The sequence below is a fragment of the Dendrobates tinctorius genome, unplaced genomic scaffold (assembly GCF_039654945.1).
Source record: "Dendrobates tinctorius isolate UK_male_01 unplaced genomic scaffold, ASM3965494v1 ptg000008l, whole genome shotgun sequence".
NCBI classification, from domain to species: domain Eukaryota; kingdom Metazoa; phylum Chordata; class Amphibia; order Anura; family Dendrobatidae; genus Dendrobates; species Dendrobates tinctorius.
Window position 1 is genome coordinate 40051055 of NW_027361676.1, and position 16876 is coordinate 40067930.

The 16876-nt window shown below is 43.6% G+C and overlaps 1 protein-coding gene across 2 annotated transcripts in view; it reads right to left on the bottom strand.

The window, feature by feature from the left end:
* Positions 1–16876, bottom strand: part of LOC141091492 (probable ATP-dependent RNA helicase DDX60) — a 361948-nt gene that overhangs the window by 81097 nt on the left and 263975 nt on the right. For both annotated transcript variants that reach the window (XM_073577118.1, XM_073577110.1), the window contains one exon: positions 13865–13986. In XM_073577118.1, coding sequence (XP_073433219.1) covers positions 13865–13986 — 122 coding nt within the window. The remainder of the gene's footprint in view (positions 1–13864; positions 13987–16876) is intronic.

Here is a 16876-nt window from a genome sequence, read left to right on the forward strand (position 1 = left end):
CGTTCTCGCGCGATCAGCGATAACCAGCGGGGGAGCAGGTCGTAGGTAAGTATCAGACACAGAGATATCGCTAGCAATATCGCTATAACGTCACTAGTTATAGCGATATTGCTAGCGATATCTCTTAGTGTGACAGGCCCTTTTGTGACAGTACCTTAACTAGAATTCCTGGAAGTGATGATATGGCACCACAGAGTCCTGATCAAGTCTGACTGATTACTTGAAGAGACAAAAGGATTTGCACATGTCTACATCTACAGATCTGAGATTAATTCTCCAAGATGTTTGGAACAACTTTCCTACTGTTCCTCCAAAAACTGCATGCAAGTAACTAAAAGAACTCGTGTTTTCATGCTGTTTTGAAGTCATTTTTAAATCATTATTTGTTGCTGCCTATAACAAGAATACCAGATAACACAGGGCTTGAAATTGATGAATGGAATCATTCAGGAGGTAAGTGAGCTTTTTTCTTATTTTATCGTTAGGGGCTACGTAAATTTGGTAATCCAGCAATGGACAACCACTTCAAATTGATTTATTTTCCAAGTTCTGAGATCATCTTCTATGGTAACATTATTACATGAGCCCACATAAATCAAAATCAGTACATGTGCAGCCAACATACTACAATTTTCACCTAATTGACTGTACTTCTTTATCCAGTAATTTGCAATAAGCTTGTTTAGAAACCTTTGGCCTACAATCAAAAGACTGGTGGCTAGTGTTGAGCATTCCGATACCGCAAGTATTGGGTATCGGCCGATACTTGCTGTATCGGAATTCCGATACCGACTTCCGATATTTTTTCAATATCGGAAGTCGGCATCGGAATCGGAAGTTCAAAGTTGATTGACAGCCGAAATGACGTCATCATGATGCGCGGTGTGCGCGCATCATGATGCTCCGTCATTTCGGGCCTTCCGGGGGTCTCTGCCGGCATGCCGGGGGGCTGTGTGGACTGCCCGGGGTCTGTACCGGCCTGCCGGGGGGCTGTGCCGGCCTGCCGGTGGTCTGTGCACCCTGTGGGGGTCTGTACCGGCCTGCCGGGGGGCTGTGCTGATGTCCGGGGTCTGTGCAAGCATCGTCCGATGGGACTACAAGTCCCATCTGGCGATGCCTGCTACCATGACAGTGATTGACACATTAGCCAATGATGGGACAGTAGTAGTCCCATCATCCGGCTAATGTGTTAAATGTTTAAAAAATATATATATATATATATATACTACATACATACTACATACATACTACATGCATGCTACATACATGCTACATACATACCACATATAGACTACATGCATGCTACATACATACTACATGCTACATACATACTACATATATACTACATGCATGCTACATACATACTACATGCTACATACATGCTACATACATACTACATGCTACATACATACTACATGCTACATACATATATACTACATACATACTACATGCATGCTACATACATACTACATGCTACATACATACCACATATATACTACATACATACTACATGCATGCTACATACATACCACATATATACTACATACATACTACATGCATGCTACATGCTACATACATACCACATACATACTACATACATACTACATACCTACTACATGCATGCTACATACATACTACATGCTACATACATACCACATATATACTACATGCATGCTACATACATGCTACATACATACCACATATATACTACATGCATGCTACATACATACTACATGCTACATACATACTACATATATACTACATGCATGCTACATACATACTACATGCTACATACATACTACATATATACTACATGCATGCTACATACATACTGCATGCTACATACATACTACATACATACTACATACATACTACATGCATGCTACATACATGCTACATACATACCACATATATACTACATACATACTACATGCATGCTACATACATACTACATGCTACATACATACCACATATATACTACATACATACTACATGCATGCTACATACAATACATACATAGACATACAGTACATATAACATAGAGTAACATACTTACCAATACTTGTCACATTGTTCCCCGAAGCCATTGTCTTTTACGGAATAAATATTAACATAACAAACCACAAAAATACTCACCCATGATCCGAAGCAGTCCACGAGTGTGTCCCACGACGATCTTGGGTAGAGAACTGCAGCATCAGCTGATGCTGCCGCTCTCTACGGGCTGCAGGAATCCGATGACGGAAGGTAGGTATCCTTCCGCACTGTATTCCTCCGCCACTTAAAAAAAAAAGTCCCTAGTCTCACTTTATGCCATTCCTGCGTGGGAAATTCCCACACAGCAATGGCATAAAGTGAGACTAGGGACTTTTTTTTTTTAAGTGGCGGAGGAATACAGTGCGGAAGGATACCTACCTTCCGTCATCGGATTCCTGCAGCCCGTAGAGAGCGGCAGCATCAGCTGATGCTGCAGTTCTCTACCCAAGATCATCGTGGGACACACTCGTGGACTGCTTCGGATCATGGGTGAGTATTTTAGTGGTTTGTTATGTTAATATTTATTCCGTAAAAGACAATGGCTTCGGGGAACAATGTGACAAGTATTGGTAAGTATGTTACTCTATGTTATATGTACTGTATGTCTATGTATGTATTGTATGAATGTATTGTATGTAGCATGCATGTAGTATGTATGATGTATGTAGTATGTATGTAGTATGTATGTAGCATGTAGTATGTATGTAGCATGCATGTAGTATGTATGTAGTATATATGTAGCATGTAGTATGTATGTAGCATGCATGTAGTATGTATGTAGTATGTATGTAGCATGTAGTATGTATGTACCATGCATGTAGTATATATGTAGTATGTATGTAGCATGTAGTATGTATGTAGCATGCATGTAGTATGTATGTAGCATGCATGTAGTATGTATGTAGTATGTATGTAGCATGCATGTAGTATGTATGTAGCATGCATGTAGTATGTAGCATGTATGTAGTATGCATGTAGTATATATGTTGTATGTATGTTACATGTAGTATATATGTAGTATGCATGTTGCATGCATGTAGTATATATGTTGTATGTATGTTGCATGCATGTAGTATATATGTAGTATGTATGTTGCATGCATGTAGTATATATGTAGTATGTATGTTGCATGCATGTAGTATATATGTAGTATGTATGTTGCATGCATGTAGTATATATGTAGTATGAATGTAGCATGTATGTAGTATGTAGCATGTATGTAGCATGCATGTAGTATGCATGTTGCATGTAGTATATATGTAGTATGTATGTTACATGTAGTATATATGTAGTATGCATGTTGTATGTATGTAGCATGTATGTAGCATGTATTTTTTTTTTTTTTTTACATTCAACACATTAGCCGGATGATGGGACTACTACTGTCCCATCATTGGCTAATGTGTCAATCACTGTCATGGTAGCAGGCATCGCCCGATGGGACTTGTAGTCCCATCGGACGATGCCTGCACAGACCCCCGAAGCCTGCACAGACCACCGGCAGGCCGGCACAGCCCCCTGGCAGGCCGGCACAGCCCCCCGGAGCCTGCACAGACCACCGGCAGGCCGGCACAGCCCCCCGGCAGGCCGGCACAGCCCACCGGAGCCTGCACAGACCACCGGCAGGCCGTCACAGCCCCCCGGCAGGCCGGCACAGACCACCGGAGCCTGCACAGACCCCCTGGCAGGCCGGCACAGCCCCCCGAAAGGCCCGTACAGACCCCAGAGAGGCTGTACAAGGCAAAAATAGGGTTTTTCTTATTCCGATACCGGAAGTCCCATAGACTTGAATGGGACTTCCGGTATCGGAATCGGCGATACCGATACTTTTTTTTAAGATCGGCCGATCCATTCCGATCCGATACTTTGAAGTATCGGACGGTATCGCTCAACTCTACTGGTGGCATATTCTGATAGCACATCAATGTCTTATCAGTGGAGATCCGACTCTCCGCAACCTGGAGATCAAATATGTGAAGGTGCATGGTACAAGAGTGAGTTCTGAAGCTTACACTATTTATATTCCTCTGTCTACCTGCATGGCCTCTAAAATTTACAACTGCAGCAAGCATTATCTAGACAGTTTACAGACAGTTTACAGAAAGACTGAGGAATAATAATAATAAGAATGCCAGGAGTATGCAAAGCAGTAATCAAAGCAAAAGGTGGCTACTTTGAAGAACCTAGAATATAAGAGATATTTTTAGTTGTTTCACACTTTTTTGTTAATTATATAATTTCACATGTGTTAATTCATAGTTTTGATGCCTTCAGAGTGAATCTACAATTTTCATAGTCATGAAAATAAAGAAAACTCTTTGAATGAGAAGGTGTGTCCAAACTTTTGGTCTGTACTGTAGGTTAAAAACACATGTGACATGCACAAAAGTGAACAGGTCGGTTGGACCATGTTCACACCACCCAAAGACTGAAACACAAAGAAAAAACACAGTATGACAAATGTGCAAAAATACTCTGTTGTAAAAAATATTACAGTAGACAGCAAGTGCTAGTAAGAAATGATAACAAAAACAGGGTATTTAGTTGATACTTTTTTGCAAAAATGTATACTAAGCCACTCCACCAAGGTCACGGTATACGCAGCTCGGAGCAGTCCTATCTAATGTATTTCCTGGACATTATCTCCTGGACTCAGAGGTGTGCAGACGTGCCTGTCTGCTCTCTGCCAGACTGTGGAGACAATAGGGCGCCTTGCTAGTGGCAGCCCATTGCAGCAGCTATTATTTTATTTTATTTTGTTTGTTACAGTCTTTTATACCTTTCCTGATGTCTTTTTGGACCTCTAATTTCAACCTTGGATCTATGCAACGTTTTCATCTCGTGGATTGCGACGTTCCTGCACGCTGGTCTGCTGTGGGATGGAAAATGCAGCACACCCCCACACTTTCTACTGCCGCTGGGCACACTGCATATGGTTTTTACCCGGATCCTCCACTACCACCCACAAGTCCCCTGCTGGCATGGCCACTTTGGGGTACGCAATATGGTCCATCTCAGCTAATACTACCGACGGATGTATGCTGCTGCCCACAGCCTGTGTCAGTGATACAGCCATATGTGCTCAGCGGAGAGCACCGTATACAGTATGCCACGGAGAGGTCTCCCGGGATGGATGGAATCACTGATCGGATGGTTGTCCCTAGGTCTGTCGCTAATCGAGTAGTGTATTCAAGGAGTCGTCTTCTGGAAATGCGCAGGACAAAGTCTTCTCCAGCAGTTGCAATACCACATGTTCCACGGGAAATGAGGAGACCTTTCAGAGGTTGCAGAGCAGGCAAGAAGACCAAGTCCTGGAGGAGAAGGTTTAAACCTGCAGTCCCATCCATCATCATGGGTAATGTACGATCGCTTGGTAACAAGTCGGATGAACTGCTGGCTCTGAGTAAGACCCAGAAGGAGTTCAGGGAATGCAGTCTCATGTGCTTTACTGAAACCTGGTTGCATGAGGACGTCCCGGATTCAAGTATATCGGTACCGGGGTTTCAAATGGTTCGGGCTGACAGGGACAGAGTGAAGTGCGGTAAGAAGAAGGGTGGAGGAGTGATACTGTACATTAACAACAGATGGTGTAATCAGGGGCATGTAACAGTAAAGGAGAGACATTGTTGCCCAAACATTGAACTATTAGCAGTGGGCCTCAGGCCTTACTATCTGCCTAGAGAATTCTCTCTTGTTATTGCAGTGGTGTCGTATATACCACCATCTGCAAATCCAGAGGCAGCTGGGGATGTACTGTCTGGGGTGATTGCCCGGCTTCAGACGAAACACCCTAACTCTCTAACTGTCATTTCTGGGGATTTTAATAGAGCCAAGATCTCATTACCTAAATTCTATCAATATGTCAAATGTTCTACAAGGGACAATTATATATTGGATCTCCTCTATGCCAGTGTTAAGGATGCTTACTCATCATCTGCATTGCCCCCCCTGGGGAAATCTGACCACAATCTCATACTATTGTCTCCAGCTTATCAACCAGTTGTCTGCAAACAACCAGCGACAATTAAACGGATAAGGAAATGGTCTCCGGCAGCTGAAAAGACTTTACAAGACTGCTTTGAATGCACAGACTGGGAGGTGTTATGTGCCAGGGAACCTAATGATGATGTTAATGAGGTTACCAGGAGAGTTACTGATTACATCAACTTTTGTACTGACAATATTGTACCTATTCATGAGGTTCGGTGTTTTGCAAACAATAAGCCTTGGATTACAAAAGAATTGAAACATCTACTAAACAGGAAAAAAAAAAGCTTTTGAAAGGAAGGACAAGGAGGAAATGAAAATTGTTCAGAGAGACTTAAAGGGGAAAATTAGGATTGCCCGTGAAGCATTCAGAATTAAATTGGAAAATAAATTGTCACATAACAACTCCAGAGAAGTGTGGGCTGGAATGAAGCTTTTGACTGGGTTTAAGGCAAGGTCAGATCAGGGGGGTGGGGGGCTGATCATGGCTAATGAAATGAATGTTTTTTTCAACAGATTCAACAATAAATGTGCCATGTCAACAGAGGAGAGGGCCGGGGAGAGACGAGCAATATCAACTGGGGGGAGGAAGTCGGAGTCTTTCTTGATCTCCGAAAATGATGTGAGGGAACAGTTTAGTAAGCTGGTCATGGGTAAAGCAGCAGGGCCTGATGGTATCTGTCCACGTGTCCTCAGAGTGTGTGCGAATCAGTTGTGCACTGTCTTCCAGCACCTGTTTAACTGGAGCTTACAATCACAGAGAGTACCAGTTCTATGGAAGACTTCTTGCCTGGTGCCGGTTCCCAAGACTACCTTCCCGAGCTCCCATAATGACTATAGACCGGTGGCCTTAACATCGCATGTGATGAAGTCCTTGGAGAGAATTGTACTTGCCTACTTGTGTCCGAGGGTGTCTGCTTTTACGGACCCCCTTCAGTTTGCGTATCGGCAGAGTCTGGGGGTGGACGATGCTGTAGCGTATCTACTACAAACAGTACATTCCTTTTTGGACAATGATAGAACCACTGTGCGTGCCATGTTCTTCGATTTCTCCAGTGCATTCAACACCTTACAGCCACTATTATTACGTAAAAAGCTGGTTGAAATGGCGGTTGATGAGGGACTAGTGAATTGGATCATTGATTATCTGTCGGACAGGCCACAGTTTGTGAGGTTGGGGGCGGCCGTATCGGATAGTGTGCGGAGTAGTGTTGGAGCCCCTCAGGGAACGGTGCTGTCGCCATTCCTTTTTACGTTATACACAGCTGATTTTCAGTATAAATCAGACCTTTGTCACCTTCAGAAGTACTCTGATGACTCAGTGATAGTCGGAGGTATTGAGAGAGACCGGGGGGAGGAGGAATACAGAAGGGTGGTTTTGGACTTTGTTGACTGGTGCCAGGCTAACCATTTAGAACTCAACGTAAAGAAAACCAGGGAGCTGGTGTTGAGTTATGGAAGGTGCATGAAGGATTGCTTACCTATCACTATTGATGGTCAGGATGTGGAGATGGTGGAGAATTTCAAATATTTGGGGGTTCACCTGGACAGCAAGCTTGATTGGAGGTGCCATATGGAGAAGGTTTGCAAGAAAGGGATGAGTAGACTTTACTTCCTAAGGAAGTTAAGGTCGTTTAATGTGTGTAGCAAAATGCTTGAAATGTTCTACCAATCCATTGTGGCGAGTGCAATCTTTGATGCAATTATATGCTGGGGTAGTAGTGTGCGCACAGCTGACGCGAATAAGCTGAATAAACTTATCAAGAAGGCTAGTGCGGCGGTGGGTCTACAACTCAGGACTTTCGAGGAGGTATTAGAGGATAGAATTACTAAGAAATGCAAGGCTATAATGAGCAACAATACACACCCGCTCTATGAACTGTTTGCGAAGCAAAAGAGCACATTCAGCAAGCGTCTACTCCAACTAATGTGTAAAAAGGAAAGATATAGAAAATCGTTTGTTCCGACAGCTGTGGGGATGTTTAACAAATGTATAAGTGTAAAGCATCCCAAGACTAAATGAAGTTCAAAGTGTATGGGGGGGAATTGGTGAGTTACAAGTACCAGTCTATCCGCATCTGCTGTCCATATAGACTTATTTTGTAAAGTGTGTATTGTTCTTGTAATGTTCTTGATCTTTGTTCTGCTGCTGTAATACTGTAATTTCCTCCGGGATCAATAAAGTTTATCTAATCTAATCTAATCTAATCTAATCTAATTTAAAACCTGATCATGTGGACAGTACCTATATGAGCAGGATTCAGAAAGTCACTTCCTGATGTGGGCACGCATATAGGTTAGCAGAGGGAGAAGACATGAGATGTTCAGTTTTGGATAAATTGCGTTTCAGATCGAGGGAGGACATGATGATAGCGACAGCAGACAGAAAATCACTGGTATTTTGTATTAACCTGGAGGTAATGTCAGAAGAAGATGTGTATAATTGCCTGTCATCAGCATTTACATGGTGCAGGAAACCAAATCTGCTGATGGTTTGTCCCATGGGGCAGTGTTTAAAGGAAACAGTGGGGGGACTAGGACTGAACTTTGAAGAGCCTCAACAGCAGAAGAGAAGAAGAAAAAAAGTTGGCAAATGATACAGTCAGTGGAGGCATGGTCTGAGAGGTAGGAAGAGAACCAAGAGAGCAGTTTCTTTGAGGTCGAAAGAGCACATCATTGTGATGAGGAGCTAATGGTCCTCAGTGTTGAATCCTGCAGAGAGATCCAGGAGAATCAGCAAGAAGTAGTGACCATTAGATTTAGCTGTTAGTAGATCATTAGAGACTTTAATAAGGGCAAGTTTTGTAGAGTTTAAACATAAATGGAAACAGTGCCTATAGGAGTGCCGTAACCCTTCAAACAGCTGCTCAGTGGTGAGAGTCAGACCTCCACCATTATAATATTTATGGGGTGTCCTAAGAATAGACCTAGCATCACATTGTTTATACAGCTTCAGAAATATAAGTACACTAGCTGAAGAGCCCGGCGCTGCCCGGGCATAGTAACTAACTGTGGTTAGTTATAACAAATTATAATTATCCTCCATCCCATTGTCCTGTGCCAATATACCCATCATACATATCCTCCATCCCATGGTCCAGTGCCCATAAACCCATCATACATATCCACCATCCCATAGTCGAGTGCCCATATACCCATCACACATCCTCCATCCCATAGTCCCATGCCCATATACCCATCATACATATTCCCCATCCCATAGTCCCATGCCCATATACCCATCATACATATTCGCCATCCCATATACCCATCACACATCCTTCATCTCATAGTCCCATGCCCATATACCCATCATACATATTCTCCATCCCATAGTCCCGTGCCCATATACCCATCATACATATCCACCATCCCATAGTCCCGTGCCCAAATACCCATCATACATAGTTAGTTATAGCAAATTATAATTATTCTCCATCCCATAGTCCCATGCCCATATACCCATCATACATATCCTCCATCCCATAGGCCCGTGCCCATATACCCATCACACATCCTCCATCCCATAGGCCCGTGCCCATATACCCATCACACATCCTCCATCCCATAGTCGAGTGCCCATATACCCATCACGCATCCTCCATCCCATAGTCCTATGCCCATATACCCATCACACATCCTCCATCCCATAGTCCCATGACCATATACCTATCATACATATTCGCCATCCCATAGTCGAGTGCCTATATACCCTTCACACATCCTTCATCTCATAGTCCCATGTCCATATACCCATCATACTTATCCTCCATCCCATAGTCTCATGCCCATATGCCCATCATACATATCCTCCATCCCATGGTCCAGTGCCCATAAACCCATCATATATATCCATCATCCCTTAGTCGAGTGCCCATATACCCATCACACATCCTCCATCCCATAGTCCCATGCCCATATACCCATCATACATATTCTCCATCCCATAGTCCAATGCCCATATACCCATCATACATATTTGCCATCCCATAGTCGAGTGCCCATATACCCATCACACATCCTTCATCTCATAGTCCCATGCCCATATACCCATCATACATATTCTCCATCCCATAGTCCCGTGCCCATATACCCATCATACATATCCGCCATCCCATAGTCCCGTGCCCATATACCCGTCATACATAGTTAGTTATAACAAATTATAATTATCCTCCATCCCATAGTCCCGTGCCCATATACCCATCATACATATCCGCCATCCCATAATCCCTTGCCCATATACCCGCCATACATAGTTAGTTATAAAAAATTATAATTATACTCCATCCCATAGTCCCGTGCCCATATACCCATCACACATCCTCCATCCCATAGGCCCGTGCCCATATACCCATCACACATCCTCCATCCCATAGTCGAGTGCCCATATAGCCATCACACATCCTCCATCCCATAGTCCCATGCCCATATACCCATCACACATCCTCCATCCCATAGTCCCATGCCCATATACCCATCATACATATTCGCCATCCCATAGTCGAGTGCCCATATACCCATCACACATCCTTCATCTCATAGTCCCATGCCCATATACCCATCATACATATCCTCCATCCCATAGTCCCATGCATATATACCCATTATACATATCCTCCATCCCATAGTCCAGTGCCCATATACCCATCACATATCCTCCATCCCATAGTCCAGTGCCCATATACCCATCATACATAGTTAGTTATAACAAATTATAATTATCCTCCATCCCATAGTCCCGTGCCCATATACCCATCATACATATCCTCCATCCCATAGGCCCGTGCCCATAGTCAACCATTATGACATCATAATGACGGCGGGGCTTGCAACCTATTATGACATCAGCATCGCCATGGCATCCATTATGACATCATAATGAGGGGCGGGGCTTGATACGCACACACTTTTTCCCCATTATGTAGATAGGGCATTATGACTTCGTAATGAGGGGAGGGGCTTGACACGCACACACTTTTTCCCCATTATGTTGATAGGGGCAAAATTGCTTGGTAAATTGGAACGCGCGGGGTTAAAATTTCGCCTCACAACATAGCCAAGGACGCTCTCGGGGTCCAACGTGTGACTGTGCCAAATTTTGTGGCTGTAGCTGCGACGGTGCAGATGCCAATCCCGGACATACACACACATACATACACACATACATACATACACTTTATATATTAGACTAGCTGAAGAGCCCGGCACTGCCTGGGCATAGTAACTAACTGTGGTTAGTTATAGCAAATTATAATTATCCTCCATCCCATAGTCCCGTGCCAATATACCCATCATACATATCCTCCATCCCATGGTCCAGTGCCCATAAACCCATCATACATATCCACCATCCCATAGTCGAGTGCCCATATACCCATCACACATCCTCCATCCCATAGTCCCATGCCCATATACCCATCATACATATTCCCCATCCCATAGTCCCAAGCCCATATACCCATCATACATATTCGCCATCCCATATACCCATCACACATCCTTCATCTCATAGTCCCATGCCCATATACCCATCATACATATTCTCCATCCCATAGTCCCGTGCCCATATACCCATCATACATATCCACCATCCCATAGTCCCGTGCCCAAATACCCATCATACATAGTTAGTTATAGCAAATTATAATTATTCTCCATCCCATAGTCCCATGCCCATATACCCATCATACATATCCTCCATCCCATAGGCCCGTGCCCATATACCCATCACACATCCTCCATCCCATAGTCGAGTGCCCATATACCCATCACACATCCTCCATCCCATAGTCCCATGCCCATATACCCATCACACATCCTCCATCCCATAGTCCCATGCCCATATACCCATCATACATATTCGCCATCCCATAGTCGAGTGCCTATATACCCTTCACACATCCTTCATCTCATAGTCCCATGTCCATATACCCATCATACTTATCCTCCATCCCATAGTCTCATGCTCATATGCCCATCATACATATCCTCCATCCCATGGTCCAGTGCCCATAAACCCATCATATATATCCACCATCCCTTAGTCGAGTGCCCATATACCCATCACACATCCTCCATCCCATAGTCCCATGCCCATATACCCATCATACATATTCTCCATCCCATAGTCCAATGCCCATATACCCATCATACATATTTGCCATCCCATAGTCGAGTGCCCATATACCCATCACACATCCTTCATCTCATAGTCCCATGCCCATATACCCATCATACATATTCTCCATCCCATAGTCCCGTGCCCATATACCCATCATACATATCCGCCATCCCATAATCCCGTGCCCATATACCCGTCATACATAGTTAGTTATAACAAATTATAATTATCCTCCATCCCATAGTCCCGTGCCCATATACCCATCATACATATCCGCCATCCCATAGTCCCTTGCCCATATACCCGCCATACATAGTTAGTTATAACAAATTATAATTATACTCCATCCCATAGTCCCTTGCCCATATACCCATCAGATATATCCTCCATCCCATAGGCCCGTGCCCATATGCCCATCACACATCCTCCATCCCATAGGCCCGTGCCCATATACCCATCACACATCCTCCATCCCATAGTCCAGTGCCCATATACCCATCATACATAGTTAGTTATAACAAATTATAATTATCCTCCATCCCATAGTCCCGTGCCCATATACCCATCATACATATCCTCCATCCCATAGGCCCGTGCCCATAGTCAACCATTATGACATCATAATGACGGCGGGGCTTGCAACCTATGATGACATCAGCATCGCCATGGCATCCATTATGACATCATAATGAGGGGCGGGGCTTGATACGCACACACTTTTTCCCCATTATGTAGATAGGGCATTATGACTTCGTAATGAGGGGCGGGGCTTGACACGCACACACTTTTTCCCCATTATGTTGATAGGGGCAAAATTGCTTGGTAAATTGGAACGCGCGGGGTTAAAATTTCGCCTCACAACATAGCCAAGGACGCTCTCGGGGTCCAGACGTGTGACTGTGCCAAATTTTGTGGCTGTAGCTGCGACGGTGCAGATGCCAATCCCGGACATACACACATACATACATACACACTTTGAGCTTTATATATTAGACTAGCTGAAGAGCCCGGCACTGCCTGGGCATAGTAACTAACTGTGGTTAGTTATAGCAAATTATAATTATCCTCCATCCCATAGTCCCGTGCCCATATAACCATCATACATATCCACGATCCCATAGGCCCGTGCCCATATACCATCATACATATCCTCCATCCCATAGTCCCGTGCCCATATACCCATCACACATATCCGCCATCCCATAGTCCCGTGCCCATATACCAGTCATACATATCCTCCATCCCATAGTCCAGTGCCCATATACCCATCACACATCCTCCATCCCATAGTCAACCATTATGACATCATAATGAGGGGCGGGGCTTGATATGCACACACTGTTTCCCCAGTATGTAGATAGGGGCATTATGACATCATAATGAGTGGCGGGGCTTGACACGCACAAACTTTTTCCCCATTATGTAGATGGGGCAAAATTGTTTGGTGAATTGTAACGCGCGGGGTTAAAATTTCACCTCACAACATAGCTTAGGATGCTCTCGGGGTCCAGACGTGTGACTGTGCCAAATTTTGTGGCTGTAGCTGCGACGGTGCGGATGTCTATCCCGGACATACACACACACATACATACATACATACATACATACATACATACATACACACTTTGAGCTTTATATATTAGATTTAACAAAAATATGACTAATGAAGTGTTATCTTTGGACATATGTTTTTTTTAATAAAGAAAATGCACTTACGCAAAAAAAAGGGCAGGAAGTTTGTTCATTTTGTTGAGTTTTTCAACAAGCAGAGGAAAATATTTGCAGCAATCTACCTTAGTTGGCTCTTCAGTTCTAAGGCTTTCCAACACTTTTGAAACCTTAAAAAACATGATCATAAATTAGATATAATACTTAATATGGTTTGACAGCATTAGAAAAACATAGCTACTTTCTTTCAAAAACACAACAGCACCTGTACATGGGTTCTTATCTTCACCTCAGCTCCATATAAGTAAAATATACTGAGCTGCAATCAGGGGAGCATGGTCCACGAGGCAAGTCAAACTTTCCACCTCAGTTGGTGCTCTATTGGGAGTAAAGGCGGTGGCAACTTAAAGGGAATCTGTCAGCAGGTTTTTGCTACCTCATCTGAGAGCAGCATAATGTAGGTAAAGAGAATCGGAATCCAACTATGTATCATTTAGTTTACTTGGTGCACTCACTCTGAAACAATCAGAGCTTTTAGATTTGGAATGAAGCCAGAGATGGGAAAGCTTACACGGCCAACACTATGTTCTCCATGTACAAAGTTCATAGACAGTGAGTTGCTTATCAAAGGAGGGGGCGTTGCCGGTCTAATCCAGCAAATCTCCTAGTGATAAATCCTTCACAGTTAGTAAACAACAGCATGCACTCTGACAAGTGACATATCCCTGAATTCTGTGTTTCAGCCTCTATCAACTGCTGTCTCTAGATTACATAGCAAAAACCCGCTGACAGATTCCCTTTAACCTACAGCTTTGCACTTCTGCACAAATTTGTGCCTGGGTATTTTTAAGGTATACCGTATTTTGTGGATTATAAGATGCATCGGATTATAAAATGCACTCCACATTTTGAGGAGGAAAATAGGAAACTTTTTTTTAATAAAATGGTGATGAGTCTTATAATCCGCTTTTAAAGTAGCTTATCTGGGTAGTGACAGCTGTGGAGCGGGGTCGCTGCTGAAGGAAGCTGGCGGAAGCATGAAATGCTGAGCGCCCCAGGCTGGTAGGAGATGGTGTTCGACGAATGGGCAGTGCATGTGCAGATTGAGATCTCGTAAGCAAAGATCTTGGGAGCCGAGAACTCGGTGCCGAGATCTCAACTAATGCATGCACTTCCTCTGGCGGCCATTTTCCTGGAGTCTGCTACATTGAAAAGTATGGAAAGTGCTGGGCTCCAGGCTTTCACAAAATGTTGGCGGAGCCCCCACGCTGCCGAACACCCCCTTCTACCAGCCTGGGACTCACACCATCGGCCTACTCCTGCCAGTGCCGCCAGAAGCTTCCTGCAGCAGCAAACCTGGGACCCTGCTGCACCGCAGCCAGTAAGCTCCATCGTAGCCACAATTCGGATTATAAGACACACCCCCATTTTCTATTCAAATTTGAGGGGGGGAAAAAGTGTCTTACAATACAAAGAATACAATATTTTATTATAAGAAAAAATAAAATAATATTTACGGACTTAAAGGGTACAAATCAGGAGATTCATGTCTCCCACATTGTGGGTAGTATGCATGATTTCAGTCAGGTATATTATTATACCTGAGCATTTCAGAGACTAGTTCGGCTCTGCCTACAGAAAGCTTTTCCCAGAGCTGCTACAGGTAACTGACATGTCTCTCCATACGTGCATGCAAGGGAGAGGCCTGTTAATCAGCTAGAGTGGCACCAGGAATAGCCAGTTAGGTGCAAACACGGACTAGTCACGTCTCTGGCTTTGCCAGACCATTTCCGAAATGTTAGTTGAAATGCCAGAGTATTTCAGAGAAAATATATAAATTGCTGAAAACTTGCAACCAGGCTTCAATTCAAGCGGTTTGGCAGCACAAATTTTCTGACAAGCTCCCTTTAAATCTTTTGGTACACAAACTTTATTGTGAGGTTCCATAAATAACAGCAGTATATCGAAGGTTCCTATGACATTCCAGACTGTGCTGCTCTATCTTATAGATAAACTATCATGTCAGATGTCTCTGAATGTTTCTTAGGCTATAATAAGGAGTTTCACATATGGTACCTACTAGGTTCTAATGGAACACTAGAGACATGCGGGCTTTAATCTTTGAAATACCTGTGGTTCTCAGTCATGTACTGCATGTACAGTGGGGGAAATAAGTATTTGATCCCTTGCTGATTTTGTAAGTTTCCCCACTGATAAAGACATGAACAGTCTATAATTTTAAGGGTAGGTTAATTTTAACACTGAGAGACAGAATATCAAAAATAAAATCCAGAAAAACACATTGTATAAATTATGTAAATTGATTTGCATTTTGCAGTGAGAAATAAGTCTTTGATCCCTCTGGCAAACAAGATTCAATACCCTTGTTGGCCACCACAGCAGACGTTTTTTGCAGATGATGATGAGGTTTGTGCACAGGTCAGAAGGAATTTTGGTCCGCTCCTCTTTGCAGATCATCTCTAAATCATTATGATTTTGAGGCTGTTGCTTGGCAACTTGGAGCTTCAACTCCCTCCACAAGTTTCTATGGGATTAAGATCTGCATCTTTCAAGAAAACCATGACTTTTATGTAGGACAATGCTCCATTGCATACATTTGAGTACTTCACTGCTTGGCTTCCAGTAAAGGCGTTAAAGGGAACCTGTCAGCTTGTTTTTCCGCAATAAGCTGCGGCCACTGCCTTTCGGGGCTTATCTACAGCATTCTGTAATGCTGTAGATAAGCCCCTGATCTAACCTGAAAGATAAGAAAAACAAGTTTTATTATACTCACCCCGGGGGTGGTTCAGTGCGGTCCAGGTCCAAAGGGTGTCGCAGGTCTGGGTCCGGCACCTCCTGTCTTTTTGCAACGCTGCCTTCCTGCTTGCTTCATCGTTCCGGGGCCATAGCGCTTCTGCGCAGGTGTACTTCTCTGCCCTATCGAGGGCAGAGCAAAATACTGCAGTGCGCAGGCGCTGAGCCTCTCTGACCTTTACCTGCGCACCGCATTATTCTTACTTTAACAGATGAAAATAAACAATTGAGATGGGGGCATTAACA